We start from the raw sequence: 27,107 nt of genomic DNA, 5'->3' as shown, positions 1-27,107 counted from the left end.
CCTCTTCCCTGCATTGTATTAAGATAGCTAGCTAGAGGTACTTGTGATATTAAATATCGGGCATGGCCTAGCTTCACGTCTTCGGTCAGATCGTGAAAGACCAGACTGATGCTCAAATGGAGGTTCAGTGAGTCTTCGTGGATGCGATGCTCGCGCCCACCGTCGCGTCCATAAGCGGTAGCGGTATCATGGCCGGCGGGTCCTACTGTTGGGCGCACTGCCTCGGTCGTAAGTGATCGCCCCTAGATGGAGCGCCGGACGCGCCCTGGCTGGTAAACGAACACCGCCTGCAGCTTGCTGACGTCTGGTCGTGCTTGTGGTCGCCGTTATGCTCTCTCGCAACGTCCTGCCTCTCGACATGAGCGGCTCGCCCAGTCTGATCTTCCCAGCATAGTTCTTAGCCTTCTGTCAACCCTGCGAAGCCTGAGCGCCGTCCATATCGTAACGGGACGGCCCACAACGGCCCATCTGTACGTAGTGTGGTCCTCAACGTGAACCGCGACACGACCTGTGCGGCCCTGGTTGACGCGGACCACTAGCTGTTCATTCTCTCTGCATAGAGTCCCTACAGCGCGACGGTGAGAGTAATCCCAAACTCCCACCATGCCAGGCCACCCGTATGCCATGGCCTCTGCTAGCGCCTCCGTGCAGTTCCCGATGCCCAGCACAGGGCATGGTCCGCTTCATGGTATGTTCCATGCTCCCGCGATCCTACAGGCTTTGTACTCACGCCGGACCTTTCCTGAAGCCATTTGGGAGTCTGATACCGCTAGTATTCATCAAGACCTGCCCAATCCTTACGATAGAATCCAGCGGACACCGGATCCGCAGCAGGCGCAGGCAGCAAGGCCCGCATACCAGGTAACATCGCGAACCCAACCCATGCCTACATTGACCAGGCCGTACACGTACTACGCACCAAGTCCACACCATGTCGCGAGGTCGGCGCCGGGGCCGTCCGTCCGGTCGCCCAGGAGCATGGTAGACATGGGTGCATCCCATGGTCGAAATTTGAGTTCTGCAGCTGGTGACTATTTCTCGCACCAACCCACAGTACAGTTTCCACAGCCCCAGAGAACTCCTCAGCTGCGACATGCCCAGTCGTCTCCGCCTCCCCTCCCTCAAAGGCCACATTCGAGCCAGCCACCCGTTCCTCCGAGGCCCGCGCATTCATATCCAGCTCCTGCCCCTCGCCATACTGCTCCCCACCCACATGTGCACCCTGGACATGTTCCAGGGCCACCCACTCATGCTGCACAACTCCGCGCCCAACATTCACTTCCCACAACCTCCAGGCACCCTTACGCCGATCCCGCGCCTCATGTCACGCCACATCCGACATTCAGCTCGCCCAAGCCGGATGTGCATCCGAGGTCTTCTGTGAATGACGAGGATCTCAGGCGAGCCGTCCAAGCATCGCTTCAGGAGTCGCGGACACCCTCTCAGTACGATGAGGACGCGGCACTTGCGCAGGCGTTGAAGCAGTCTCTCCATGAAGTCGGACGATCGACCTCTTCGCCGCCGCGAGCACCGTCGTATGTTGCGCCGTCCTCCAGCGGACATAGTACGGACAGTATCTCAGCCGCGTCCTCGTCGAGAGAGAATTCCTCTCACCCATCACCGCGCCCTCCCTCAGTAGTCCCGCATCAAGCGTTCTTCCCTGGACACCTTTCGCGGGGAAGCTCTGCCGCCGCCACTCCTCTCGCATCCTCTAACCCGGGAACCCCAGCAAGCACCGTCGACACAGCACAGGCGCTCCGTATGCGTTCGACCTCGATAGAGACCGTGCTATCGAAGGACGTTCGTCGACGCTGCGAAAGCATGAACAAAGACAAACCATTGCCCCATTCCGCATCATTCACTGGCCATATCTCACACGCATCTCCTGGCAGTCAACCTCACGCGTCGCAACGCACGGCGCGCTCGAAGTCCGACCTCGGGCAGTCGCCGCACACTGGCCGACGCCTCTCCATGGCGGTGGAACACCCAATAAGAGAGGCAGCGAAGGCGGGCGAGCTTGAGCTGACACCTGTAATGGACACGCCTGTGGTCGAGTCTCCTTCTCCTCGTAAAGACAGATTCGACGCGCCCCCGAGCTATCCGTACTCTGAGAAGGCTGAGTGGGTTGACGATAAGTCGGCGCCTCTGTCGGCGGTGTCTGCGGGAGAGTCGGATTTGAGTTGTATGTCGAGTGCTCACCAGCAGCTGATACCACAGGAGCTGCTCACCGGGATCTGTATGCCTCTTCCTCTATCATTTCTACCGATGCGATAGCTCACATATGCTCGATACAGCCATGGGATTTGGCACAGCGCCCATCGTCTTAACTGCAGCCCCTTTCAAGGGTTCGATACCCACCCTCATATCCCTTCCGAATGCGGACAAGCCACCATTCTATATCCAAGCTCCCAATTGGCGCAGCTTGCTTAAGTTCATGGCACGTTTGCCGGCGACGCGCGTCGAGCCGTCTATCGAAGTGCTCAAGAAGCTGAAGGGAGAAGCGAGACTGCGGATCGTCATATCATTTGTCAAGGTGAGTCCATCCCTATTACCCGGACCCCGGTGATGCGGAACGAGTACTCAAACGCGTCCGGGATAGGTGCACAGCACGTCGTCGGCATGGCTCACCGCAGTGTACATGTCCATCGACGTGCCCGTACCTGTGAACACACCCAACGCGGTGCGCTTCCGCAACGGCGACTCGAGTGTGCTTCCTTGGTCGTACACGATCTGTTCCCCGCCCGCCGTGCTGCGCGACGGCGCAGATGCGCCCATCTCCAAATTCTACACCATCCCAAGCGTGCCGGGGAATCTCTACCCCACACTCCCGACGACGTTCCCGGACCTCGCGATGTACCTCGCCTCAGCGCTCGAGTTGTCGCGCAACGGACCGCCCGAAGGATATCCGGGGCTGCGTCGGCTCTCGAAGATCGTCGACACGCTGTACCCCGAGGACCGGAGCGAGATGGAGGCGGATGAGAAGCCGGGGATGCGCCAAAAGTTCAAGAACTTCGTCGGCCTTGGGAGCAAGCCGCAGAGGAGCAGGAACGCCGAGATGTATGACCTCGTTACGCCGTTCGTCCCAGATGATTATGGGCGGTGATGCTGACTCGGACGGATTCAATTGTTGTACGATTGCACATCTTGCTGACCTTGCGCTGACTCGTGCAGATAGTTTGGCAGTCATGATGATTTATTGGTTAGCTATTCTTCGACTTGCAGCTGTTAGCATCGTATAATTTATCTTACAACACTGGCGTTTGTATATTGCTCGCCCTGTAGCTCAGTCGTTGTACCCTTACGATCCCACGATCCAATACCAAGTGATGATACGCTCCAGACCGAGGTTAGCTTCATGAAGAGCCTTGAGAGTAATATGCACGAGCTGGCAGGGCGCTGCGCAGTACTCGAGCGTCTCGTATGTACTACTGTACTATTTCGACCGTGTGTTCTGTCACGCATCACGGGGGGTCATGAACAGCCACTGTCACGGGTCACGGAGTCCCACTGAACACCCAAGTCGGTCAGAATGTCACGGTTCCGGGTGCCAAATACCCCTATTTGGGCCGACCAGGGGCAACCAGGACACCCTGTCACGCATCACCGAGATCTCTGAACACCGAGCACCTGCGTCACGCGTCACATCCGCTGAACAATTGGTCGAAATATTAGTACAGTATGTTCGGGGCCGGTGCGGTCGAATCTTATCTGATAAACGGATGTGCCGTGACTGCCGTGCCGTGTGTGGTCGTAATGTTCGATCGCCTCACTGGCTGCGGCAGCTTACCGCCATCCTCGCCCTGACAAATGTCTCTCTATTTATTAGATGCAACAACTCACTAAGCTCCCGTATCCTCCCCTCGTCCCCTCAGTTCCCGAGCCACATCCTGAAGATGAGCACCCTCCGCAAGCTCAAGGCGTACATCGTCGGCGGCGTCGGCGCAGACCATGGCTCCGAACTCAAGGCCGCCGACGTCCCTGTGTCTGACGCGGACTGCCGGGGGTGCGCAAACCCCTGCGATGAAGGTGCGTAACGCAGCCGCGCGGGGGACTCTCCTGACCGGCGCAGGACACGATGAATATCCATCAAGGTTCGATGTGGACATGGAAACAGAAATGCTCGGTTCCATGAAGCCGTACGCTACGCAGGTATGTCTCGGAGCCTCATGCCGGTGTGTCCCGTCAGTTGACACATGCTCTGCGCAGGTTGTCATATCTACCGGGAAGTCAGACTGGGAGAGGGAGGTGACGGATGCGTCGGGCACGCTCGCCGCATACATCGACTCCGCCCGGGGCGAGTTCAAACCACCCAAGGACAAGGGAGGCAAGGACGCGAACGGCAAGGGCGGCAAGGACGCTGCAGCGAACGGCAAGGGCGGCAAAGACGCTGCATCGAACGGCGCGGGCGGTCTTCCGGGGGTGTACAAGTCCACCGAGAGCTCGAAGGTTACCATCCTCAACGGGAGCCATAAGACCGTCTGCGACGACGCTACACGCGAGACGGTCCTGGTGTTCCCGCAGTACAAGGTCGTTACGAGCGTGGAACGCTCGGAGGAGGGCGCGAAGAAGCTCCTGCACTCGCTGAAGGCCGATGCGAGGGAAAGCGATGCTCTGAAGACCTATGTGCTTCCTTACTCTTCCGTCATCATGTTATGTCAGTTCATATTGTCGGATTAAACTAGCAGGACGCTGACGAGGTTCCTCGCAGGCTCACACAAGCGGAGGGACAACCGCTGCGCCATCGCGGCGCCCAAGCTCGAGCAGACATTCACAGCCGCGCTTGAGCATGAGGGCTGGGAGGTCCACACCCAGATCGAGGACCCTTCGCTCTCGGGACCTCCCCTCGAAGAGTTCACCGGCTCAGACGAGCGGTTGCGCGCGGAGGTCGAAAAGCGGCTGAAGGATGTCGCAGAGCAGAAGCGCGTCCTCATAATTCGCAACTCACACATGGGCGGACACAAATTCGCCGGAAACGTCATTGTGCGTCTCGCAATACATTGCTCGGCGGTATACTGAAGTTAGCTGACACTTGGTGCGGTAGATCAACTCACCGCAGGGTGCGTGCGTATGGTATGGGCGCGTTACGCCCCATGAGGTAGACGCTATAGTGAAGGAGACGATTTTGGGAGGGAAGGTCTTGCCCCCGCTTCTGCGCGGAGGGCTCAATCTCTCCCGCCCTGGCCACGCGAGCCTACATGATTGGTAGACACTTCCGATGTACGCACCACGACTGTTACACTTATGGGAACATTACTATGTTGGGTTTTCATCAACGGTTCGACCACTGGCGCGGTACCTCAATCCGAGCTCGGGCTATCCAAACGTCATTACATTGTCTCATCACTGTTTTGACTGATACATCTAATAGGCTGTGATACACATACAGTACTGGTACAGGCGGCTACAGTCAACATTCAACATTCGGAAAGCTCCTCTCCCTACTCTACTCCTCACACAATCACGGCCGGTACTCGCCGTCGTCCACGTCGGTCCTCATCCTCTTTCGCCGGTCGACCGCCGACTCGCCCGTCACGCCGTGCGTCACCCGCATGTGCCGCCTGAGCAAGTCCTGGCGCGCAAAGCTCCTGTGCTGCACCGGCGCGCAGATCATGCACTCGAACGGCTTCGCCCCGTCGTGGCTCGCCTCATGCCGCTTGCACTCGTTCTTGCGGAGGAAGCGCATCCCGCTGTCACAGCGCCGCAGCGTCAGCCTCACGCACGCACAGAAAGTTCGGAGGAGCACGTACCACCGCCCACAGCTGAACGGCCGATGCTCGACGTGCGAGCCGACGTGCACGAGGATGTGGTCCCTCCGCTTGTTGTGCTGCGCGCAGCCCTTGACGTAGCACCGCCACTCGTCCATGAGCACGCCGTCCTCCGACAGCCGCCCCGCGAACGACTGGAGCCACAACTTGTCGATGTCCGTGCCGGGGTTGCACCGCCGGTAGTTCTCCGCGCGGCGCCGGAGCTCTTCCAGCTCGACGCCCATGTGCGCGTTGCAGACGGGGGTCTGCGGGTGCGGTGCGTCGGCGGTGTTGAAGAACATAGGGGAGGCGTAAGGTGGGGCTTGCTGCGCGGGCGCGGGCGGTTGGCGGTCGAGGAGCGGTGTGCGCTGGGACGGCTGAAGGGCGGTGAAACTGGAAGGGAAGAAGGCATACGGGGCGTAGTCGAGGCTTGCGGTAAAACTCAGCTGAGCAACCGGGACGCTCTCTTGAGCGCCACTGGCTTGTAAGATATGGCATAAGCAGGCGGCGCCGTCGCTGGAGGGGCAAACGGGAATTCGTGGGCTGGGAAATGATGGGCGGAGGGATGCCTGACAGATCGAAGACGAATGCAGGAGCATCCGTAGGCGGGGGAAGGCCTGGCGAGACGATCATGTCTTCATCCTGTTTCGCGGCAGTGATGACACCGACGATAGCCTGGACTGCTTCTTCAGTGAACCCCGTTATATCTTCAGAGTCGACAGTTGGCAATTGTCTTGCTCGAGCTCCACGACGTCCGGTTGGTCATCCACTAGAAGAAATCTGCGACCTCTAGCTCTCTTCTATCTTGACTGGGACCTCTTGTTCGCCCATGATATCGGCAGGGTTGACATAGACCTCGGGGCATCGTGTCTAGTGAGCACCCTGCGAAGGTTGATGTCCGCGTAGAGGCCGACGACGGGCTCTTCCTTCTTGTCGGAGCCAGCATCGTAGCCCAGTCCCAGAAGCGGCGAGTCAAAGTTCAGCAGAGTGCGGAGCGAGTCCTTGGCATAACCAGAGCTAGCGGAATGGGCATCTTGTACGCTGTCAAAAGAACTGCTGGCGTAGAAAGGAGCTTTCTTGATCGGGCTATTGTTAACGCTAGCTTCAGTGCTGCTTGGGTAGAAAAGCGACGTATTGACCAGGGTGCTCTCGACGCTGCTCTCGGAGCCGCTGGGGTAGAAGAGAGGGCCGTTGGAGTAGAAGTCCCCCGCATTGAACCCAGAGCTGCTAGGGTACAGCAGAGACGGCAGCGAATGCAGAACCGGCGTGTCGGACCTAGGAAAGTACGCCAGAGAATCCTCGAACGTGATCACGTCGTCCAAAGGGTCGTCATAGATCGTAGCGTTTGGTGCCTCGGTGTGGCTGAGACAAGCTTCGTTGCCGCGGGTAGGTTCGACATGAGGCTTCGTGAGCAGTTCCAGCAAGCCGCCGGGGACAGGAGAGCACAGTTCGCTCAGGCTATCGAGAGGAATCTCTTCTTGCTTGACGGTGCGCGCAGAATGGTTGGCAATGCTGTCGCAGTGAATCCCGAGACCAGTAGTGCCAGGGTCAGGTCTGATCGTGAAGTAGGAATCGGCACGAGGGGGGGCAACGGCCTTGGGCGTTGCAGCATTGGACTGGAAGTCATCGTTCGAGCCAGAGGAAGTGTTGATTAGAGGCCTCCGGAAGTCGAGGTAGCCAGAGCCAGAGCCGTAGGTCGGATTCGTCGGGCAAGCCTGAGCAGAATCACCGAATGATGAAGACACCGCCTGCGGCGCACCAGCGTATGGGTGACGTAACTTGAAGGAGTGTGCGGTAGGAGCGAATGTGTGGTCCCGGTCGTTAGCAAAGGTGTGGTCGTAGGAACGTTTCATGGTCGTGAAAGTCGTGTGGGTCGTGAAGAGTCGTATCGGGGCGCCACCGGTGGCTAGGCTGCAGGTAGAGATGTACGTGGTCCTCGAGAAATAGTAGAAATGAGCGATAGGATGTACACAACTCAATGACCGGGCATTAAGCGGGAGTGTAGAGTATGGCTTGAACCAAGCCCCAGCCCGGGACGCCGGCTTGAAGTCAACCCCGCGTAGCGCCCACGTGACCTCATATTGACCCTCGCGTCACCGCCCAAACTGGACACTCGATCGTACTCAACGCCAGCATCATGCTCAGGCTCGCCCAACGACGCCCTCCCGTCCGCCTTTGCCCACAACCCCCTCGAGCTCACATTGTGCAGCTGCGCTATGCCCATGCACCGCCAGGAAAACCGGCGTACAAGCCATTGCCCACTGGTCCTTCCCAAGAGGTATTGAGGTACCGCAATACACTCGTGCTCATTTGGTTCGGAGTGTTTGGGGTTGGCACGGCCACCATTTTCTTCTTGCCAAACGAATCCAAGGCAGCTCCGACTCGCCCTGACGTTCTCTTCTCACCGAGACACTACACCCCCGCGACGCTGACCGCCATCAAAGAGTGTCCCGACCCGGACACACGCTTGATTACGTTGGCTTTGCCTCCCCAGGCGGTCCCGGACAGCCAGGAATCCATCTACAACCCGATCTGGTCTGTTTACATCAAGGATGATGATATACAGGTCGAGCGGCCGTACACGCCGTTAGAGGGCATTGACGAGCGGGGGCGGATGAGGTTCTGGGTCAAGAAGTATGAGAAGGGTGAGGTCGGCCGGTGGTTGCATTCGAAAAAGATGGGGAACAAGATCGAGCTCAGAGGGCCTTTGAGTACATGGCTGTGGGATGATAACAAATGGGACGAAGTTGTTATGGTGCGTCTACTTCACGTGTCTGTCTTTGCGCACTCATCATCTGAAATATTGTAAGATCTCAGGAGGAACAGGCATAACGCCCTTCTACCAGCTTCTGCATGCGAAGCTGCTCAAGGATCCTACAAAGGTTCCGACCAAGACCCGCTTTACGTTGCTGCATGCTGCGCGCAAGCCGTCCGAACTCCCACCGCCGGATATGCTAGAACCTCTGCTCTCTGCGAGCCAAGCGCACCCTGACCGGCTGCAAATGTCTCTCTTCGTTGACTCCTCCGAGGGCCCCGTGCATCCGTCCGTCGGTTCGGATGACGTCCAGGTGGGCAGAATCAACGTGGGTGCCATAGAAACGCGCTCGGCTCCGACAACGCCCGTTCGTGGTGGCGATCCTTGTTCTCTCGGTCGAGTTCGCCCAATGTCAATGAAAAGAAGTACTGTTCCTGGTCTGTGGGCCCGAACCGTACGTCGTCATGATCGGTTTGGAGAAGTGTGGACTAACTTCATGGCTTCTTAGAATGATCACGGCAATCGCTGGGCCGTATGGTCGAAATTTCTCGCAGGGAGTTGTCGGAGGTGTGCTGGGTGAGTTGGGGTACAAGAACCATCAAGTGTGGAAGTTGTGAGGCTACCAAGCAGGTGTCCGCGAAGTGCTCGGTCGGAGAGCTTGTGTCCTGCCCGTGGGGCTAACGGTGTTGCTCCAATTACTTAGTAGAATGCCAAACTCAGGCTCTAGCTTCACCCGCTAAGCAGATTACACGAGCAAGGTGCATTACTGATTAGACGTCAATATTGACCGTCAGCGGTGGGCAAGCGAATCGCCCACAGGGCCGCACTGTGGAAATAGTAAATTCGCAAACGCATGGGATGCATTCACCTGGCGGGGCAGGCATTGCAAGGCAGGCAGCCACCCGGGGGAGCCGGAGCGCCGGGATGCGTGACCCGGGTGACCGATCCAATGAGTCGATCGCCCAGGATTATTTTGACTGTGTCCTGTCTGAGTAAGCAGCTTGTCCCACTCATCCTCTCGCAGTCTCATAAAACCCCACACTTTCGACGATACCCCCATCACCAACACATCGCAAAACATGGCCCCCGCAGCAATCTACGAGTCCCCCGTCGTTCCTCAGGGCCAGCCCGTCGTCGCAGCCGTGCCCGTAAAGGGACCCGCGCTCGCCATCGGTTCCCCAGCCACGGCCGAAGACGGGAGATACCAGTCACTCATCACGAGCTTGCAGGAGACACGCCAGGTAGACAAATACATGGTAGACAGACTCATAGATGGCGGTAAGTACGCGACGACGCTACATACCGACGAAAGGCCTAGAGCTGACATATTGCTGCCCCATCATTGGCAGCCACGACTCTGACGCCTTCGAGCTTCGCCTCCGTCCACGTCTCGCTCTCACCACCCGAGTACGAAGCCCTCGCACCGCGTCTGTCCACGCTCCTCTCGCAGCTGCTCACGGGCCTCGAGCCCCTGGGAACGCTGCACATCCTCCACCTCGGCGATGCACTCCCCTCGCTTCCGTCCGAACTCACCCTCGCGGGCTTTATGATCCTCGCACCTCTCGCAGAGGACACCCTCATCGCCCAAAAGCCCGCGCACACCGCCGCCGCACCGCTCAAATCAGCACCGGCCACGGCGCTTCCGCTCCGCCGGAAGACCGATGCGGAGCGCAAGGCTCGAAGAAAGCGTTGTGGACGCTTAATGCGCCATCGACCCCGACCATCGACGCTGAGAGCCTGCTGACTGCTGAGGACCGCGAGCGGCCGGAGGTGTGCCCACCGGTGACGGCGGGCGCACCGCGCAGGAAGAGGGCGTGCAAGAACTGCACGTGCGGATTGGCGGAGCTCGAGGCGGAGGAGGTCAAGAACAGTAAGGTCGTGCTGCTGGACGGCGCGGAGAGCGGGCAGACGATGGAGGTGCCGCAGAGTGAGAAGGACAGGTGGTCGCTGCTGCTGCTCTGCACCGAAGGCGACGAGTAGCTGTGGTAACTGCTACCTCGGTGATGCCTTCCGGTGTTCGGGCTGCCCTTACAGAGGTGCGTTCAGACCACGCATTACTTCGGTTATTGTGTCTAACGCATTCCATCTAGGTTTGCCTGCGTTCAAGCCCGGCGAAAAGGTCGAGATTGACCTCGGAATGGATGATATTTAGACTGTTGGGAAGCACAGACTCTGTATTATATTTCATTGGTCCTATGACATCCTACTGTATATCTCTCTGTAGACATCATAACTTGGAATTGAAGATTACACCTTCATTCGCTTCTTCGACTGAGTAGCTGTTGGTTTGGTCTGTGCGCGTAGGCGATCCGAAGTTTCCGAACGCGACGCGCCTCAATATTACTCACGTGGGTCGTATTTTTCGCGTCAGCAACTGCTCGTATGTACGTTGTACACTGACAGGAGCCCTTTCTGTCTCCCTCAGCTCTCCTCCAGCTCGCATCCGTCCAAAAACTCTTCTTTAGTGTACTCATGTCTGTGCAGCCTGAGGCATCCGGCAGCGTACTTCCAAAATCCCAACCTCCACTCTGCGTCGTCTGTCATGTCAAGCCCGCGATCTACACTTGCCCGCGGTGCAACATGCGAACGTGCTCCATGCCGTGCGCCAACCAGCACAAGTCTCTGGCGGACGGGTGCTCCGGCGTGCGCAACAAGGCCGCGTACGTGTCCATGAACAAGTACGGGTACATGGCGCTCATGAGCGACTACACCTTCCTCGAGGAGATGGGGCGGCAAGTGGGTGACTGGGGACGAGACATCGTGCAAGGTGGCTATATAGCGAGCGCCCCGGAGCGGGGCGCGGCAGGGTCGCTACAAGCATGAGGGGCGGGAGAGGGAGAGGTCGGGGGAGGGGTGCCGGTGCGGCGGGGGGCAAGACGCGGTCGAAGAGGGACGTGCTGAAGATGCAGCTGGATTTCCGGGACATCGAGATGGAGATGCTTCCCAACGGTATGGAGCGGCGGATCCTCAACCAGTCGACGTGGGATTTCAAGTACGCATCAGCCCTCTGTTGTATCTACTCGCTAAAACGTGATGTACATCTCGTTTCCCGTACCGCACCTGCAGAAATCGCACTGCGCTGCTCACCATCGAGCTTAAGTTCCATCCGCCTCCCGATCCATTACAGCCCTCTTCACAACAGAAACGACAACCGTTCTCCCTCCTGACGCACCGCAATGCACTGGAGAGGCCTCTGCTGGAGGTCATGCGTGCGCAGGTCGCGGAGCGCAAGAAGTCCAAGAAGGGAGACCCATTCCCGACGTGGATCAGCTCCCTCATCGTCCCCGACCCTGACGACCCCGAAGGCTTCACCATGCCCATTTGCGTCATGCAGACGCCGCTCGACCCCCTAGCTTCCTTGGATGCCCGCCGCAATGCCGCGGGCCCACGACCAGGGCATGTACGCTGCGAAGCGTACTACAAACTGGATCCGGCGAAACCGATCGGTGTCAACTTGAAGCACAAGAACTTTGTGGAGTTTCCGACGATCGAGATATGGGAAGAGGGATCCTTCCATGGGACGATAGTTGACGACCAAGGCAGCGTCCAGCGGGAAGCAGAGGAGCCGACGCCCAAGCGACGCAAGTTGAGTGTGCGGGAGGGGAAGAAGGCTATCAACGGTCTGCTTGGAGGGTACGGAAGCGAGGAAGAAGGTAGGCGACGGAGGAGAAGAATGTCCTTGACTTGCTTGGAGGATATGCGGGAGTGATGATGAAGAGCAACGTGAACCGGCCACAGCGAGCGGACCACAGGCGGTAGTGCAGGTATTGATCTGGAGAGGATGACGGACTGCTGGACGAGGATGCCGAGGGTGAGACAGACGATGAACTAGAAGCAGGCCCTGAGGACCTCGCTGTGTTGCTGGAGCAGCTTCGCCAAGCTGGCGCGCTTCGGGACCCAGGTACGGATGGCGTTTGACAGGATGGGAGAGGGCGACGAGGAGCAGGTGGATTGGGGCGACTCCGGAGATGAGCACGAGGATGTCGGTGCTTAGCTTGTTTCTTGATCGTTCTCTGCGAGGACACGGCATTTGACTGCTCAAACGTCTTTTCGTCTGAGATCGAGCAAGCCCTTCATGAGGAGCTGTGTCTCCAGGACAGCCTCTATATATCTACTGAGGGGCGTCTCTTGGCTGTTGCGCACTGGCGCAGCAGTTCGGACTTCCACCTCCCATAGGGTGTCCGGATGTGCGGGGATGGGTTTCTGCGTCTTCTGGTCGACCTATGAGGTGTATGTGAGCAACCAAATGCACTTCGAGGCCACTTTGAACGTGCCTGTTCTTGTTGAAACATCTGAACGAGGAGGGGGCCTCGCCGGAAGACGTACCCACGCTTGTACATCTGGGAGCGACGCCTGTGCCAAAACGGATGACTATTCAGTGCGGCATGAGCAACTGAAGCTGAATACGTACGTGTACCCCAAAGCCGAAGCGAAATGAAGGGCATTGCCTACCACCTGCAAGTAGCCCAAGGGCGCACTGTGGCCTCGGGTGCACGCGTGCGGACTCTGGCTTCAGGTATGAATACAGAACCCTACAAGACGTGGTCGGATTCGTGAAGGGATCTCGACAAACAAGTGTATCTCAGAGCACTCACCACTTCGCCTCGGGCTCGAGCAAATCCTTGCGAGCTCTGAGTAACGGGGGCTCCTGGCCATGCTCTCCGCGGTGGCTCGGGGGTTCATTCGTGAAACGTGTTTGTTCGAAGACTATCTCTCGGGCGTGCATCGGATGCGCAGACTCGCTGTGAAGCGTTATGCGGTTCATGACGGCTGAACCAGCACGCAAGGGGGCCATTAGTACCGTATAAGCATTCTGGCTCGGAGGGCGCGCACCTGAGAGATCTTGTGGGTAGAACTCGCCAAAAAGGGCGACCTCATAGTAGTGAGATGACATGGTGGCTTGTTCGCGATACTCGTGGGGGAGGGTTGACTCAGGCGGTCCTGGTAACGACTTAGGCTTCTTGGAGGATTCGAGAAAGCCGAGTACGCGATCGTTCAAGCAGCGGATCTCGATCCTTGGTGAACGCGTCGATGCACGATCACGTGCGCGCGACTAAGCAAATGTCGAACGTAAATTGGTCGAACATTCAACAACCGAGACTGGCAAACGAGCAGGGTTTGTATTACAGGACTGACTCTATGTCCATCCGACACTACCATTATCAACACCATGCCACTAGTCCAAGCAGAGGGATCCCGAAAAGTGACAGAAGGGCAACATAGGAAGAAGATGACATTGGGCGAGCACCAAGCAAGCACCAAGGGTGCGAAGGAAGGGTTGTTGTGTTTCGCAGACGTCATTGACGACACAACCTACAGCATGGCAGATCTACTGCGTCACCTCCTCCACCGGGTTCGGGGTTGGTCCATCATGGGCGGGCCCACCATAGGATCGCCCGGATTCGGCGGTGCCATCATCCCGCTCCGAACTCTGAACAGCATCATACGGTACCACTCCTGATCTGCTCCCGCCTTCTGCTGGTCTTCTGTGAGGCGTTGAAGGCTGTGAGCTCCTTCAGCCATGCAGATGCCAGTTCACATTCCCATGCTCGTCGAGCTCGAACCGCTCGTCGGGCGTGAAGAGCGGCGGTATTGGCGGGTAGCGATACCACCGGGTGGTGGGGGCGGCATCATCGCGAAGTTGGGGTCAAAACTACATGTACACGTCAATGAGAGAGGGGAAGGTACACGGTGTGGAAGCGGACGTACCCGTACTGGTGCTGGACGAACGGCGCTGACGGCGGGGGCGGTGGCGCACCTTGTGTGCTCGGCCCAGCCTCGACGGGGCGCATAGGCTGAGCGACGAAGTTTGTATCGCTGAATGTACTCTCCTCGGGCGGATGGTAGTCAATGTCCTCTTCGACACGAGCTGAGCGACCTTTGCCCCCGCCTTTGCCCCCTTTCTTTTTTCGCACGCGGTGGACGCCAGTCCGGGGTCGACGTTGTCGTTGACTGTCCAGTAGGAGCCCTTCCCCCGGTCCGTCAACGGTCGGGGCACTTTCTCGAAGCATGGGTTGAGAGATAGGTTGTGGCGGACGGAGTTTTTCCATCCTGGAGGCGCTGTTCTGAAGTATGGAAACTGCGAGCAGAAATCAATACACGCCTGCCGCGTGGAACTCGTCGGACGCACCCTTGATTCAATGGCATAGTATATATCCTCCAGCAAGAGCTTCTGATTTGGCGAGCCTTTAATGGCGTATCTGGCCAAACAAGCAGTGAGCCACCGCTTGTTTGGACCATGGCCACATGCCACAACAAACAATGTCGACCGGGCTACTTACCGGATGAGAGTCGAATATGGGTAGAACGGCTTGCTCCCTGGCGGGCCGTCACGCAGCGAGTCGAGGTTGAGTGGCAGGCCCCCCGTGAGGTCGGTCTGGTTCTCGGGGTAATACGACGCATGCATCGGCGCACCCGCCTGCATCATTTCTGGCGGGATGACCGTCTGCGGCTGCTGAGCCATCATGAGGTGCGGCGTCGGAGAGTAGGCTCGAGGGGCAGTGGCTCAGTGGCTCGGGTGGGCAAGGCGGGACGAGGAGGGAAGACGGCGGAGAGCAGACTCAGACTGCGAGACGAACCAACGGGCGTCGCTTATGTCATCCATGCGAAGTGATCCCAGGACGCACGGGCCACCTCCCCAGAATGGCCGCCGACGCGGTGCGCGCGGCGAGGACGCCATGGCCTGCGTGCGTCGTCGCTGGCGGCGGCGGCGGCGGCGACGTTGCGTCGGTGTGCTGTTGTTGTCCCCCGCAAAACACCTTCATACACGGTCCAAATTGCAGAAAACCGGAGAAAACAAATTTGTCCCTCCAAGCAGCTGCAAAGAAGAGACAAACAAACGGGCCATCGTCGTCCCCCTGCCTCAACTGCGACTCATCCTCGACCGCTTTTGTGTCTTTTGTTCAGTCTGGTTGACATCGGCAAAATTGTCTACTACTGTCCGTTATTCGAGTCAATCGGGTCGAACGTCTGGAGCCTGGACCGGCTTCATGGGCGCTGCCACGCCTGAGCTTCTTGCACCTAGACCAACCTAGCTTGCAGGGCGCACCCGACTGAGCTCATCTCATAGACTCATCGCACACTGCGAACCCTATCCAGATTCTGTGCTTGCGTTCTCACCAAGAGACCATATGACACAGAGCCATGCCCCCAGAAGACAGATTAAGCTATACGAGTGCGTCATACATCATTCTATACATCGTTGCAGCATAGGCAGGACCATGTAGAGCCTGTGTGTTGTTCGCATTCCTCTTCATACAACTCTACTTTCATCAGCAGGGCTCTACTTCCATCTCTAGGATCGGACAGCAGCAAGGAGTGCGTGCGCCCGGTCACTTACACTCTCACGTCGTCGGAGGCTACATCAGGGTTCATGTAGGCCCGGGGTCGTACAGGGCTGGTAGCTTATGCACACAATGACCAACTGCGAGCTGAAATGACCATATATTCTCGCAATGTGTTCAAGCTATCTCGGTGCTACGCAGATCCTCGATGTATGCAGCACCAAGACGGTTTCCCGCTTAGCCGCCCTCTGACAGCCAAGTATAGTGTCTCGTTGTCAATCACAGTATTTGTTGTGTGGGTCCATGTGGTATCGTCACTTAAAGAATAGGATGATACACCATACCATGGAGCCAATATTGGAGGAATAGTGCTCCTGTGCAGAGATCGCAGAGCGCGTCTCGAAGATTGACGTCATCACGTGATCGAGTATCTCCGTCTTCCACTGCTGGCTGCAGTCGAGTGTTGCAGCGCACTTACCTTGACAAATGTCGACAGATACGTCCGCTGGAACCGATGGGATACCACCAAAGCGGACGATACACCTGAATGTCCCGCCACACGTCTACATTCTCCCAGGGGGAGGGTTCATTGTTGGGGCCATGATCGGGCTGCGGCGAGGCGCGCGGACGGCGTCCATGCAGTTCCTGGCCGAAAATGCACACCGGCCCCCGACGACGGTGCAGGGGTGGTACTTTTACAACAAGACGAAGAACTACCGGGTGCTGATGGCGGGGCTCAAGGAGGCGGGGAAGGACGCTGCACGACTGACGGCGACGGTGGGGGCGTACGTCGCGGTTAGCGAGGCCTGCGAGTACATGGGCGGGGTCTGGGGCGAGGCGAGGGAGGTAGCGTCCTGTGTGGGGATAGCGGCTGCATTCGCCGGAGTCTGTGAGTACGCCGTGTCTGGACCTGGGAGGTAGCGCTGAGCTTGCTGTGCAGACCGACAGGGGTGGCGGGAGGCACGGCGGACGCTGGCGGTGGGCTTGCTGACGGGAGCAGTGCTGCGGGGGCTGCGGGGGACGCGGGAGCGGTTGGGGCTGGCGCGGGATGGGGCGGGGCGGGAGGCGGGCTCAGCGTAGAGGCGTCGGAGGATGATGGATGTAGATAGCATGCGGCTTACGGCAGACAGGTGACACTGCGGTGGCTGGAGGCGAGGGATTGGGGTGCAAACGCGAGCAAGGAAGATGAAAAGTGGAGCGGTCAGAAGGAAGAGCTCCCGGCTACGATGAGGGTGGTCGCTGGTGCCCTGGCTCCCATGCCGTCCCCATCGCTCGGCGCTGTATCTTCGTCAACGACCGTCACTACTACCTGCTCTAGCCCTGCTACACCTTCAGCCCGCTCCCTGTCGTCCATTGCTCAGCGCACCATGCTCAAGTTTTGGCCATCTACCCCCGCAGATCTCACGCCAAAGGCTGGCCCAGACGGCAAAGAGCGCCGGAACCCCTTCGACTCTCTCAGTCACGACGACGTCCGTCTCCTCCCCCCGCACGACCAGCAGCAGCAGCAGTCTGCCCCCTTCGCTCCATCTTATCATCACCACCTCCTGAACGCCTCCAATCACCTCCTGTCTCCCGTCAGCGGCGCTGCACCAGGCTCGCCCGCGACGACCGCGCCCCCCTCCTACTTCCCTTCCGCTCCCTTGACTCCCGGTGGTTCGCATCCAGCAGCCCAGCCCACCACCGGCCTCTCGCTTCATGCGCCCGTCTTCAACATGCAGCAGCCCCCGCCGTCCCGACGCCCCGGTGCATCCCGCCAACCATCTGCGAGCCCCTCACCTACATCTTCCGTCTCTTCTAGTCACTCTTCCGGAGGCACAAATGCTTCGATAGCCCCCACTGCGAATGGCACTGCTTCGATGTCCGCGTCTGGCCCCTCCAAGGGCCAGGTTCACGTCAAGCTCATCCAAGCGCGAGGTCTCAATGTGCGCTCTTCACAGTCCAAGCCGTATGTGGTCGTCCAGTTCGAACAGAACGAGTTTGTCGGTCGCGACCCCATTGAGGAGACTGCGAAGGAGGCCAAGGGCCTGCCTACCAATCTCTCCCGGCAGTCATCTTCGACTGCCATCTCTGCCCTCACCGCCGTGAGCAAGGGCAACAAGGACGGTGTCCCGAAGGGCGTCAGTCGGGCTCACCGACTGCCACAAATGGCGGTGCCCCAAGTCTGGTCTCAACGGTTGTTCGGGTCGCGCATATCGGCCGTGAGCCCTGTCTGGAAACACGAGGTGTCCTTGTGCGTCGTCCGCCTGATCCCTCCGCGCCCTCATGCTGACCTCCAGGCAGCGATGTCACGTCGGATCTATCTGCGATCACGTTCAATGTCTACGACCGCTCGGCAACCGACCCTGGCTTCCTGGGTACGGTGCAGATTAAGCCTGCGCTCGTACACGATCACACCGTCGACCAGTGGTTCAAGTGAGTCTCGACCCTTCGCGTCGCCTCGTTTGCAGCGGCTGACAAATTCTTCCCACCTCATTTCCACCCCTGCCCTTTGCCACTCCGCACTCGCGCGTTTCGCCGATGCACGACGCGTCTACGACAGACTGCGCCCGTTTGAGAACGAGCCGGTGAGCGGGGAGATGCGCGTACAGATTACGTTCGAGGCGAACAAGGTAAGCACGATGATCCCCCGGATGATCGACTCGCTATTCACGAAGCTCGCTTCTCGCTTCTGCCCCGCGTCACCCCACGTCGCCCCACGCTTCGCTGCCGCTCGACCCCGTGACCCGTGTCACCATCGCGCTCACACCCATAGACGAAACGCGCCCTGACTCCGCGCGACTTCGATTTCCTCAAGCTCATCGGGCGTGGCACGTTTGGTCGCGTGTTCCAGGTGCGCAAGAAGGACACCAAACGCATATATGCGATGAAGGTCCTTTCGAAACGCGAGATCCTAGCAAAGAAGGAGGTCGCGCACACGCTCGGCGAACGCAAGATCCTTCAGCGTTCTTTGGACTGTCCGTTCCTGGTTGGGCTGAAATTCAGCTTCCAAACGGGCTCGGATCTCTACCTCGTGACCGATTTCAAGAGCGGAGGTGAGCTATTCTGGCACCTCCAGCGTGAAACACGGTTCAGCGAGGAGCGAGCGCGATTCTATATTGCGGAGCTCATCCTCGCACTCGAGCACCTGCACAAATACGATATTGTGTACCGGTATGTGACAGCTGTCGTGTGGCAAGTCGTCATCACTGACTGACTGGCGCGCAGAGACTTGAAGCCGGAGAACATTCTGCTTGACGCGACAGGTCACGTCGCACTATGCGACTTCGGCCTGTCAAAGCCTGACCTGCGCTCCGACGAACTGACGAACACGTTCTGCGGCACAACCGAGTACCTGGCCCCTGAAGTCCTTCTGGACGAGCACGGATACTCGAAGCTGGTCGACTTCTGGAGTCTGGGTGTACTGCTGTTCGAGATGTGCTGCGGGTGGAGCCCATTCTATGCGGAAGACACACAGCAGATGTACAAGAACATCTGCTTTGGGAAAATCAGGTTCCCAAGGGGTGTCATCAACGAGGACGGAAAGCAATTTGTCAAAGGGGTAAGCAATATCAATACCACAGCGGCCCAGGCGCTGTTTCCCACTCACATGTCTGCCATTTCCCACAGCTGTTGAACCGGAATCCCAAGCACCGTCTTGGCGCGCAGCGGGACGCGGAGGAGCTGAAGGAGCATCCGTTCTTCAAGACTATCGACTGGAAGGCGCTCGCGCTCAAGCAGGTCACGCCGCCGTTCAAGCCCGCCGTGGAGTCGGACGAGTCTGTCGCCAACTTCGACCCGGAGTTTACTTCTGCGGACGTGCGTGACGCGGGCCCGGATGAGATCATGGACCTCGATGAGGAGGATCCGTCGGAGGACTGGGTCGCGCTCTCCCAGAGCGTCTCCGCGGCAACGATGCACACCCCCAATGGCCCGCTCGGGAGTGACAAGACCTTGGGCGCCCTTTCCCCTTCCTCTGCTCCTGTGGCGACCGCGCCATCGGCGCCGGCGGGGATTGAGATCCAAGGGAAGAGGAAGAAGCGCGAGGCTGCGGGGAGCCCCCTGACGAGCAGCGTACAGGAGAACTTCAGAGGCTTTACGTATCACGGCGAGTCGGTCATGCCGGCTGCGGCGGGTATGCTTGCGGACGTGAGGGGTGGTGTAGACGAGAATGTGGTGTCTCCGCAGGAGGAGGACGTCGACACTGACGACGAGCTCGCGGACGAACGGCCTGCCGGGCGTTATGCGCACAGAAGAGACGATGATGAAGACCACTTGGATGGCTTCGACGAGGATCTACACTAGCGGACCGCCATGACCCAAACCTCTCCTCCTTTCGCGTACGCGTTTCCCTGCATCCACCTTTCCTGTTCATGCTCGACTTCAAGCAGCAAGTCATAAACCGCAACACCCACGAACATCACCCACGTACCATACGGACCTCTTTATCATCGTTTACTCTCCGCTTCCACTTCCATGTAACGCCCTTGCCTCCCCATGCTTGCTCGTAGACGCTCTATTTCGGGGTTGCGAACTAGACGCGGCGGTGTGCACTGTGTATGTCTCCTGGTGCTTTCTCGGATTGCTGGCTCATTTACAACGTAACAAGTATTCCTGGGCTCCTTGCATGTATTGTACGAAACCTTATGTAGTGTATAATGTTGGAGGCGAGAATATAACAGACGGCATTCGAGGATTCAGGCTGCGACGGAACGAGGATTTCGAAAGGAAGTCAATAGCATATGGGATGTGGTATCGAAGCGGTCCTATGAGCGTCCATGATGTGTTGGGCTGCGTTCTGCATTTCATTTCGGGGGTTCGATGGAAGCTGGCGCGAAGCTTCCCTGGCTCCAGTCTTCTTCTTCAATGGCCAACCCGGGAGCGATCAGTGCGCATTAGTACGCCTTCCGTAGGGTAGGGCACCTTCGGAGAAGGAGCGCATGCCGCCTCGCCTAGCTGCTGGAAGAGGCTTGACCGGACGCATGGAATCATTCGCCTGAAATTGACCGGCAGGGATACGCAGGTCGCTCGCGTCTCCATCCAGATCGATATCGTCGTCGTCGTCGTCATCCCCTCCTGCCTCCCCCGCGGTGAGCTTGCGCTTCACATTCGGGGTCGTGCTCCCGGACGAGGCGAAAGCATTGTTGCGTGTGATGCGTAGGCATCCTTGAGTGCGTCGTTCGCGGACTGGAAGGATGCGGACCTGGTGAAAGGGAGCCTGGACGTGATGCGGGGGATGTTGGGTGCGCCGGGGGCAGAGGGAGCGTAGCCCTCCGTGACACCTGAAGGGCGTCGACGTGACGCGTCAGGGTGTAGAAGACTCTTCAATGCATGCGTACGCACTTTTTCTAACCCGAGTTGCCATGTTCCTGAGGCGTGCGGCGAGCTCTTCGTCGATGCTACGCGGTTCAACTTGAGGATTGTAGCGACGCGCCTCGTAGGCACTGGTGAGACTTACCCGTTGTTGACTGGGAGAGGCCCATTCGCACGTTTCTCCTCCGTCAAACGCGTTTAGGAGGAAGAGACATTGTGCAAGGGTAGACGTTCGCCAGTGGTGGAGAGACGACGCTGACGCGACTCGCGACGCGCCCAAGTTCAATGAACTGTCACGTGTAGCGCGTCGTGAGACGTAATCTCCCTGTCGGTCTGGCGCCCCGGTGCAGCAGTGGTCTCACTCAGGCTCACCCTCGGCCTGTCGACTTCTCACCATACTTGCCGCTTTACTACCAGGCCGGAACACCTACTGGCCCAGCAACCCTCTCTTTCTCCGCCGCCATGGCGGATTCGCAATATGCAAGCGAAATGCGTCTGGGCCAGGAGGGCTACTGCGCTATGCGCGACTCCTGTGGCTCCAAAGACTGGTTCGGCAAGCCCCTGCCGTGCCCATACGACGGTCCTGCTTCGGAGGCAAGTCATCACGATTGAGATGCAGTGAGTAGCTGTGCTTATGGCTCGCCTGGTTTCTAGGATGATGTCGACCGCGACCTCCTAGTTTCACTATGTGGTGCCGAGTATGCGGAAGGACCGACATGCTGCACGACCGCACAGCTGGAGACCCTGCGTGACAATATAGGTCTCGCGGAAAACATCATTTCTTCCTGTCCAGCATGCCGCAATAACTTCCGCCAGTTCTGGTGCACCTTCACATGTTCACCCGACCAGGCAACCTTCCTCAATGTCACCTCGACCCAGGAGACACAAACGGGGCAGGAGGGCGTTAAGTCGGTCGACTTTCACGTCTCGGACAGTTTGGCAAGGGCTTCTATGACAGCTGCAAGAGCATACAGATGGGTGCCACCAATGGGTACGCAATGGACCTCATCGGAGGAGGCGCGAAGAATTACTCCGCGTTCCTCAAGTTCATGGGAGACGAGAAGGATATGGGCAGCCCTTTCCAGATCAACTACCCGAACGAGCCCCCAGAGGGCATGACTGTCTTCGACGCGACGCCGCGCAAGTGCTATGATGATGACCTGAGTAGCCGGTGCGCGTGCATTGACTGCCCAGATGTCTGCCAAACACTTCCCGACATCCCACCGCCAACGCCGGGCATGACATGCCATGTCGGCGCCATCTCCTGCCTATCATTTGTCCTCGTCCTTGCCTATGGCGTTGCTGTGGCATCCTTCATCCTCGGGTACGGCCTACAGTTGACCATCCGGAGGCGGAAATCATACGAGCGTGTTGCGCTATCCACCGACGCTGCTTCGGAGCACGTCTCACCTCGCACACATGCACGAGGCCTTGTTGGTGCGTCGTCCTTAGCACAGTACGTCGACGGCGAGGAGTCCTTAGGCACACAGTCGGATTCGCGGAACCTCGGTCGTGGCGCGTCACTGCTGGACCCTATCGAGACAGTGCAGCCTCGTCAATATCGACTGAACAACATGCTGCGTCGCTCCTTCTACCGTCTCGGACTGATCACTGCCTCCTACCCTTTCCTCTCGCTCTGCGGTAGCTTTATAGTAATCGGCGCCCTTCTCTCGGGTTGGAGTAGGTTCTCCATCGAGACGGAGCCGTACGACTGTGGGTCTCCCCCGATTCGCAGAGCAACTGCAGAAGGAGTACTTTGACGAGCACTTTGGACCATTCTATCGTCCCGAGCAGATCTTCGTCACAGCGTGCCTGGGAGCTTATTTGCCGAGCAGACGAACATGTCACTGTCACAGAAGATAAACCACCGTGCTGTCCTGGGAACATCTCAAGTTTGGTTTGACGTCGAAGATGACATACGGTCACTACGCTCCGAGCCGAATGGATACACTTAGACGATGTATGCTTCAAGCCCGCAGGACCGGACGGGTTCTGCGTTGTTCAATCCGTCGCCGCATGGTTCGGGAACGAACTCGACGCGTATGACGAGACACATGGGCCTCGCATTCCTTGGCTGTGCAAACTCGCCGGTCGAGTGTCTGCCCGACTTCCAACAACCTCTGGCACCTCAGTACGTTCTTGGTGGGATACCAGATGGCGATGATCCCAAGAAGTACTTGGCCTCGGACGCCCTCGTCGTCACGTATGTCGTCTCTGACTCTCTAATCAGGAGGTACAGGAGAAGGCGATGGAGTGGGAGCGTGCACTGCGAGACTACCTACAACGTCTCAGCGAACGTGCACCCAGCGAGGCGGGGCTCGAGGTTGCTTCTCGACTGGAGTCTCGTTGGAGGAAGAGATCAACAAGAGCACGAATACCGACGTGAAGATCGTAGTGCTCTCGTATGTCGCCATGTTCCTGTACGTCTCTTTCACCCTGGGCAGTGGTACGCAAATGGCCGGGAAGAAGGCGCTTGGGCATCCCTGGCTCGCTGGGCCAGGAACTGCCCAATTCTTCAACACCAAGGGGTTGCGTCCTCCTCGCTATCGTCAACTCGCTGGACGAACCCACCATCTTCCCGCGGCTGCCCCGCAAGCTCTTCGTCGGGTCCAAGTTCTCGCTCGGGCTGTTCGGCATCTTGCTCGTCATCCTCTCGTGCATGTGCTCCGTCGGGACGTTCTCGTTCTTCGGCGTGAAGGTGACGCTCATCATCGCGGAGGTTATCCCCTTCCTCGTGCTCGCCGTCGGCGTCGACAACGTCTTCATCTCGTGCACGAGCTCGACAGACAGAACTCCTCCACGGCCCGAACGCCGCAGCGGTGACACAGGGCTTTGGGTATGGTGACGCGCCCATGTCGCCGACGCAATCCCGCCGCGGTCGCAGTTCGACTCTGCCCGCTCCGAGAGGATTCGGTCGATGCGGTCTCGACGCCGCTGTATCTGTCCGCCGAGGAGCGTGTTGCGAGGCGCTTGCAAAGATGGGCCCGTCTATCTTGTTGAGCACCATTACGGAGACGCTGGCGTTCGCACTGGGCGCACTGGTCCCCATGCCTGCTGTCCGGAACTTCGCATGTATGCCGCAGGCAGTGTCCTCTTCAACGCAATTATGCAGGTGACCGTCTTCGTGAGCGCACTAGCTTTGGACCTGAAGCGTGTTGAGGTGAGCTCACGTTTCTTGTCTCATCTGTTGTGGGAAGTCGTCTCACTGTATGTAGGCCAGCCGAGTGGATTGCTTCCCGTGCATCAAGCTTCCTACTCGAATCGCATTGGAGGACCCTCCTACCGGCAGCGGCCTTGGAATGATCGCTCGGTTCATACGCCGACACTACGCACCCTTCCTGCTCAAGCCTGTCGTAAAGTTTGTGGTGTTACTGACGTTCCTCGGGATCTGCTTTTCGTCAATCATCTCGATGCAGCACATTCAGCTTGGTTTCGGTTAGTACATGACTAGGTCTGATGATCGACTTGTTGCTAACATCTCCATGCAGACCAGAGACTTGCGCTGCCGTCGGAGTCGTACCTGGTTTCCTACTTTGACAGCGTGGACTCCTACTTGGAGATCGGTCCGCCGGTGTACTTCGTCGTGCATGACGTAGACGTCAAGCAGCGGATGGCCAACAGAATATATGCGGTCGCTTCACCACCTGCGATGACTTCTCTGTCGCCAACATCCTCGAGGCCGAGCGTAAACGGCCGCAGTCGTCCTTCATCGCTGAGCCGGCCGCTTCATGGATCGACGACTACTTCAACTGGCTGGACCCCGTTCATGAGAAGTGCTGCCGGGTGCGCAAACGCAACCCCGACATCTTCTGCAGGGACACCGACTCTCCGAGGCTCTGCGAGATGTGCTACCAGGACCACGACCCAGCATGGAACATCACCATGAAGGGTCTTCCCGAAGACGACGAGTTCATGCGGTACCTACGGCAGTGGCTCATCTCCCCCACGACGGAGGACTGCTCGCTCGCGGGCAAGGCGTCCTTCGGGACTGCACTCGCGCTCTCGGAGGACGGCTCGGACGTCGTCGCGTCACACTTCCGCACGTTCCACACGCCGCTCAAGTCCCAGGCGGACTTCATCAACTCGTTCGCCGCTGCCCGCCGCATCGCGGACGACCTCTCAGAGCGCACGGGCATGTCCATCTTCCCGTATTCGCTGCACTACGTCTTCTTCGACCAGTACGCGCATATCATTGCCATTACGGAGCAAATCCTAGGATTGGGCCTGGGTGCCGTCTTGTTGGTGACGGCATTGATGCTTGGTTCGTGGCGTACTGGGCTCATCGTGACGGGTGTCGTCGCGCTCACCGTGGTCAGCGTAATGGGTGTCATGGGCGTGTGGGGCATCATGCTCAACGCGATCAGTCTGGTGAACCTGGTCATCTCGTTGGGCATCGCGGTGGAGTTCTGCGCGCACGTCGCCAGAGCATTCATGAGTGCCGGGTCGGGTCTCCCGTCGACCACCCTGCTGGGCAGAAAGAGCGGGACGAGCGGATGTGGACCGCCCTCGTTGACGTGGGGCCATCGGTGCTGTCTGGCATCACATTCACGAAACTCATCGGGATGTGCGTCCTCGCGTTGACTCGTTCGCGCTTCTTAGAGGTGCGTAGTTGCGCGGTTTCATGAGCACGCCATCTAACAACATCCTGTAGATATACTATTTCCGCATGTGGATCACCCTCATTGTTTCTGGGGCTCTGCATGGGCTTATCCTGCTACCCGTCGTACTCAGCTTCGCGGGAGGACCAGGGTTCCCACTGGAAGAAGCAGATGAAGAATGGATGTCGCACGCAATACGGCATGACTATGAATACACGTAAGTGGCACAGCCTCTTGCACAACCCATCGGTGCTGAAGGTGTCCCCACAGGCCTTTCCTTGCAGATGATGACTCAATAGCCAGCGACTAATGCCTAATACCCGCTTTTGGACACACGAGTTAGATTATCTGTACATTTAGCACACATGGTGAACGAATAGTCCCTGGTACACAAAGCATTTTTGGAGCACGGAAAGCAATCTTTCGCAGGTGAACAAACGAGAACGAATGTCGAAGAATACTAGTCCCTTGGAGAGCGAGACCTGCTGTCCCTGATATCATCGCGGCTCCGGCTTCTCCTTCGTGGGCTAGGCGTGCGAGAACGGGTCCTGCTTCGAGAGTACCGCGAGTAGGACGAGTAAGATGCAGAACGCGATCGAGACCGGGGTGTAAGAGACCTCGTGCGGGAACGGCTTGACCGCACGGAATAGCTCGCCGAGCGAGTTCGGCCGCGACGATACCCTGTGCCGCCACGCTCGTAGCTAGGTGACCGCCTTCTCGGCACTAAGCGATCGACTCTGCGGATGGGGGAACGAGAGCGGGACCGCGAGGGTGGACGATAAGTGTCTCTGGGAGGTGGGCCGCGGCGGGCAAATGGCCTGCCCCGGTAGCTGTCGCGGAAGCGACCAGCGTCGCGTCCGTAGCGTCGTGGCGGGGATCGAGAGCGTGATGGTGTTCGAGAGAAAGAACGGGGGCGGTCGCGTCCATAACGCGGTCGTGGAGGAGGGCGCGGCGAACGCGATCGTGAACGAACGGGCAAATCAGAAAGCTCGACCTTGAGGATTGCGCCGTCCAGTTGGCCGCCGTCCATGTGCGAGGCGGCCCTATGCGCAGAGGCGGTGTCTGCGTATTCGACCGCTGCCTTTCCACGGTTCTGTCCAGCTGGTGTGGCGTTAGTATAGTCAGAGTTTTACACAGAGTGATCAAACGCACATTTTCCGAACACCGGCAGGTCGATTTTAGTGATATCCCCGTAGAACCCAAATATTGTGCGGAGGTGTGCCTCGACGACATTACGGGTGAGATTGGTGACTACGACTACCTTGGCGTGTGGCTTGTCAAAGCCATTTCCATTGTCCATCTCAACGTCCTCATCGTGCAGCGGATGCGGGGAGGTTGAGCGGCCTCGGGTCGACATCTTGCTACTGAACTTGAGGTTGTGCGGTGGCGGGAGGAGAAGGACGCGTGTCACGCGTCACTCCCAGGCGGCGTCACAAGG

General features: G+C 58.4%; 13 protein-coding genes across 13 annotated transcripts; 8 read left to right on the top strand and 5 right to left on the bottom strand.

Moving 5' to 3' along the window:
- Positions 1-2,296: 2,296 nt before the first annotated feature.
- B0H18DRAFT_1080994 (uncharacterized protein) lies at positions 2,297-3,103 on the top strand (the record flags this gene model as incomplete). Its single annotated transcript, XM_048031312.1, has 2 exons — positions 2,297-2,533; positions 2,600-3,103. 2 exons carry the CDS (start codon positions 2,297-2,299, stop codon positions 3,101-3,103), a joined length of 741 nt encoding a protein of 246 aa, XP_047901076.1.
- Positions 3,104-3,763: 660 nt separating this feature from the next.
- Positions 3,764-5,269, top strand: B0H18DRAFT_966260 (Sucrase/ferredoxin-like-domain-containing protein). The gene is made up of 5 exons (XM_048043327.1): positions 3,764-4,026; positions 4,070-4,149; positions 4,207-4,654; positions 4,709-4,980; positions 5,042-5,269. Exons 1-5 carry the CDS (start codon positions 3,894-3,896, stop codon positions 5,204-5,206), a joined length of 1,098 nt encoding a protein of 365 aa, XP_047901075.1. The 5' UTR covers positions 3,764-3,893; the 3' UTR covers positions 5,207-5,269.
- A 70-nt stretch (positions 5,270-5,339) lies between these two features.
- On the bottom strand, positions 5,340-7,750 carry B0H18DRAFT_966256 (uncharacterized protein). The gene is made up of 4 exons (XM_048043326.1): positions 7,490-7,750; positions 6,600-7,459; positions 6,319-6,477; positions 5,340-6,287 (listed from the first exon to the last, which is right to left on the bottom strand). Exons 1-4 carry the CDS (start codon positions 7,595-7,597, stop codon positions 5,459-5,461), a joined length of 1,956 nt encoding a protein of 651 aa, XP_047901074.1. The 5' UTR covers positions 7,598-7,750; the 3' UTR covers positions 5,340-5,458.
- A 114-nt stretch (positions 7,751-7,864) lies between these two features.
- B0H18DRAFT_966255 (uncharacterized protein) lies at positions 7,865-9,288 on the top strand. Its single transcript, XM_048043325.1, has 4 exons — positions 7,865-8,499; positions 8,555-8,787; positions 8,841-8,957; positions 9,008-9,288. The coding sequence occupies exons 1-4, from the start codon at positions 7,882-7,884 to the stop codon at positions 9,114-9,116; spliced, it is 1,077 nt and encodes a 358-aa protein (XP_047901073.1). The 5' UTR covers positions 7,865-7,881; the 3' UTR covers positions 9,117-9,288.
- Positions 9,289-10,776, top strand: B0H18DRAFT_966254 (cytokine-induced anti-apoptosis inhibitor 1, Fe-S biogenesis-domain-containing protein). The gene is made up of 5 exons (XM_048043324.1): positions 9,289-9,777; positions 9,849-10,020; positions 10,125-10,442; positions 10,480-10,535; positions 10,590-10,776. The coding sequence occupies exons 1-5, from the start codon at positions 9,579-9,581 to the stop codon at positions 10,649-10,651; spliced, it is 807 nt and encodes a 268-aa protein (XP_047901072.1). The 5' UTR covers positions 9,289-9,578; the 3' UTR covers positions 10,652-10,776.
- On the top strand, positions 10,777-12,493 carry B0H18DRAFT_1205524 (uncharacterized protein; the record flags this gene model as incomplete). The annotated part of the gene is made up of 5 exons (XM_048036133.1): positions 10,777-11,235; positions 11,409-11,491; positions 11,566-12,152; positions 12,278-12,400; positions 12,429-12,493. Exons 1-5 carry the CDS (start codon positions 10,972-10,974, stop codon positions 12,491-12,493), a joined length of 1,122 nt encoding a protein of 373 aa, XP_047901071.1. The 5' UTR covers positions 10,777-10,971.
- A 44-nt stretch (positions 12,494-12,537) lies between these two features.
- Positions 12,538-13,393, bottom strand: B0H18DRAFT_1112428 (uncharacterized protein; the record flags this gene model as incomplete). The annotated part of the gene is made up of 5 exons (XM_048032813.1): positions 12,538-12,720; positions 12,826-12,852; positions 12,911-13,031; positions 13,095-13,269; positions 13,333-13,393. The coding sequence occupies 5 exons, from the start codon at positions 13,391-13,393 to the stop codon at positions 12,538-12,540; spliced, it is 567 nt and encodes a 188-aa protein (XP_047901070.1).
- A 456-nt stretch (positions 13,394-13,849) lies between these two features.
- B0H18DRAFT_966245 (uncharacterized protein) lies at positions 13,850-15,353 on the bottom strand (the record flags this gene model as incomplete). Its single annotated transcript, XM_048043323.1, has 5 exons — positions 14,781-15,353; positions 14,630-14,699; positions 14,441-14,578; positions 14,209-14,402; positions 13,850-14,002 (listed from the first exon to the last, which is right to left on the bottom strand). Coding segments are annotated over exons 1-5 (740 nt in total), but the record flags the coding sequence as incomplete, so codon positions are not given.
- A 627-nt stretch (positions 15,354-15,980) lies between these two features.
- B0H18DRAFT_966244 (uncharacterized protein) lies at positions 15,981-16,913 on the top strand. The gene is made up of 2 exons (XM_048043322.1): positions 15,981-16,671; positions 16,723-16,913. The coding sequence occupies exons 1-2, from the start codon at positions 16,269-16,271 to the stop codon at positions 16,860-16,862; spliced, it is 543 nt and encodes a 180-aa protein (XP_047901068.1). The 5' UTR covers positions 15,981-16,268; the 3' UTR covers positions 16,863-16,913.
- A 725-nt stretch (positions 16,914-17,638) lies between these two features.
- On the top strand, positions 17,639-20,063 carry B0H18DRAFT_866523 (serine/threonine protein kinase; the record flags this gene model as incomplete). Its single annotated transcript, XM_048039788.1, has 6 exons — positions 17,639-18,012; positions 18,063-18,194; positions 18,322-18,391; positions 18,535-18,932; positions 18,987-19,320; positions 19,389-20,063. 6 exons carry the CDS (start codon positions 17,639-17,641, stop codon positions 20,061-20,063), a joined length of 1,983 nt encoding a protein of 660 aa, XP_047901067.1.
- Positions 20,064-20,643: 580 nt separating this feature from the next.
- B0H18DRAFT_1205520 (uncharacterized protein) lies at positions 20,644-21,535 on the bottom strand (the record flags this gene model as incomplete). Its single annotated transcript, XM_048036132.1, has 5 exons — positions 21,503-21,535; positions 21,217-21,254; positions 21,102-21,170; positions 20,888-21,040; positions 20,644-20,834 (listed from the first exon to the last, which is right to left on the bottom strand). Exons 2-5 carry the CDS (start codon positions 21,239-21,241, stop codon positions 20,644-20,646), a joined length of 438 nt encoding a protein of 145 aa, XP_047901066.1. The 5' UTR covers positions 21,242-21,254; positions 21,503-21,535.
- B0H18DRAFT_966238 (patched family-domain-containing protein) lies at positions 21,441-26,034 on the top strand. The gene is made up of 18 exons (XM_048043321.1): positions 21,441-21,665; positions 21,726-21,983; positions 22,007-22,751; positions 22,807-22,914; positions 23,027-23,079; positions 23,168-23,281; positions 23,302-23,394; positions 23,424-23,491; positions 23,598-23,829; positions 23,858-23,948; positions 24,027-24,157; positions 24,184-24,231; positions 24,287-24,506; positions 24,560-24,669; positions 24,693-25,518; positions 25,551-25,672; positions 25,723-25,886; positions 25,940-26,034. Exons 1-18 carry the CDS (start codon positions 21,534-21,536, stop codon positions 25,977-25,979), a joined length of 3,555 nt encoding a protein of 1,184 aa, XP_047901065.1. The 5' UTR covers positions 21,441-21,533; the 3' UTR covers positions 25,980-26,034.
- Positions 26,035-27,076, bottom strand: B0H18DRAFT_966236 (uncharacterized protein). The gene is made up of 2 exons (XM_048043320.1): positions 26,822-27,076; positions 26,035-26,770 (listed from the first exon to the last, which is right to left on the bottom strand). Exons 1-2 carry the CDS (start codon positions 27,024-27,026, stop codon positions 26,130-26,132), a joined length of 846 nt encoding a protein of 281 aa, XP_047901064.1. The 5' UTR covers positions 27,027-27,076; the 3' UTR covers positions 26,035-26,129.
- Between the last annotated feature and the right edge of the window lie 31 nt (positions 27,077-27,107).

The sequence above is a fragment of the Fomitopsis serialis genome (genome assembly GCF_022376445.1).
Source record: "Fomitopsis serialis strain Sig1Antser10 chromosome Unknown B0H18scaffold_1, whole genome shotgun sequence".
Lineage (NCBI taxonomy): Eukaryota > Fungi > Basidiomycota > Agaricomycetes > Polyporales > Fomitopsidaceae > Fomitopsis > Fomitopsis serialis.
The sequence above is the reverse complement of the archived record's forward strand: the minus strand, read 5'-3'. Positions and strand labels throughout refer to the sequence as shown.

Bases quoted from the DNA above. Each gene is read 5' to 3' on its own strand.
- B0H18DRAFT_966260 (XM_048043327.1), top strand. From the start codon at position 3,894: ATGAGCACCCTCCGCAAGCTCAAGGCGTACATCGTCGGCGGCGTCGGC. The intron at 4,655-4,708 runs GTCAGTTCATAT...GGTTCCTCGCAG, and splicing joins CTCTTCCGTCATCATGTTAT to GCTCACACAAGCGGAGGGAC. The intron at 4,981-5,041 runs GTGCGTCTCGCA...TTGGTGCGGTAG, and splicing joins AATTCGCCGGAAACGTCATT to ATCAACTCACCGCAGGGTGC.
- B0H18DRAFT_966256 (XM_048043326.1), bottom strand. From the start codon at position 7,597: ATGAAACGTTCCTACGACCACACCTTTGCTAACGACCGGGACCACACA. The intron at 7,460-7,489 runs GTGTCTTCATCA...GATTCTGCTCAG, and splicing joins ACGCTGGTGCGCCGCAGGCG to GCTTGCCCGACGAATCCGAC. The intron at 6,288-6,318 runs GTCAGGCATCCC...ATCATTTCCCAG, and splicing joins CCTGCATTCGTCTTCGATCT to CCCACGAATTCCCGTTTGCC.
- B0H18DRAFT_966255 (XM_048043325.1), top strand. From the start codon at position 7,882: ATGCTCAGGCTCGCCCAACGACGCCCTCCCGTCCGCCTTTGCCCACAA. The intron at 8,500-8,554 runs GTGCGTCTACTT...AAATATTGTAAG, and splicing joins AATGGGACGAAGTTGTTATG to ATCTCAGGAGGAACAGGCAT. The intron at 8,788-8,840 runs GTCCGTCGGTTC...TGGGTGCCATAG, and splicing joins TCCGAGGGCCCCGTGCATCC to AAACGCGCTCGGCTCCGACA.
- B0H18DRAFT_966254 (XM_048043324.1), top strand. From the start codon at position 9,579: ATGGCCCCCGCAGCAATCTACGAGTCCCCCGTCGTTCCTCAGGGCCAG. The intron at 9,778-9,848 runs GTAAGTACGCGA...CATCATTGGCAG, and splicing joins AGACAGACTCATAGATGGCG to CCACGACTCTGACGCCTTCG. The intron at 10,021-10,124 runs GTCCGAACTCAC...CGCTCAAATCAG, and splicing joins GATGCACTCCCCTCGCTTCC to CACCGGCCACGGCGCTTCCG.
- B0H18DRAFT_966244 (XM_048043322.1), top strand. From the start codon at position 16,269: ATGTCGACAGATACGTCCGCTGGAACCGATGGGATACCACCAAAGCGG. The intron at 16,672-16,722 runs GTGAGTACGCCG...CTTGCTGTGCAG, and splicing joins GGCTGCATTCGCCGGAGTCT to ACCGACAGGGGTGGCGGGAG.
- B0H18DRAFT_966238 (XM_048043321.1), top strand. From the start codon at position 21,534: ATGGCGGATTCGCAATATGCAAGCGAAATGCGTCTGGGCCAGGAGGGC. The intron at 23,492-23,597 runs GTACGTCTCTTT...TTCAACACCAAG, and splicing joins TCGTATGTCGCCATGTTCCT to GGGTTGCGTCCTCCTCGCTA. The intron at 23,830-23,857 runs GTCTTCATCTCG...CGAGCTCGACAG, and splicing joins TCGCCGTCGGCGTCGACAAC to ACAGAACTCCTCCACGGCCC.
- B0H18DRAFT_966236 (XM_048043320.1), bottom strand. From the start codon at position 27,026: ATGTCGACCCGAGGCCGCTCAACCTCCCCGCATCCGCTGCACGATGAG. The intron at 26,771-26,821 runs GTGCGTTTGATC...ACGCCACACCAG, and splicing joins CCTGCCGGTGTTCGGAAAAT to CTGGACAGAACCGTGGAAAG.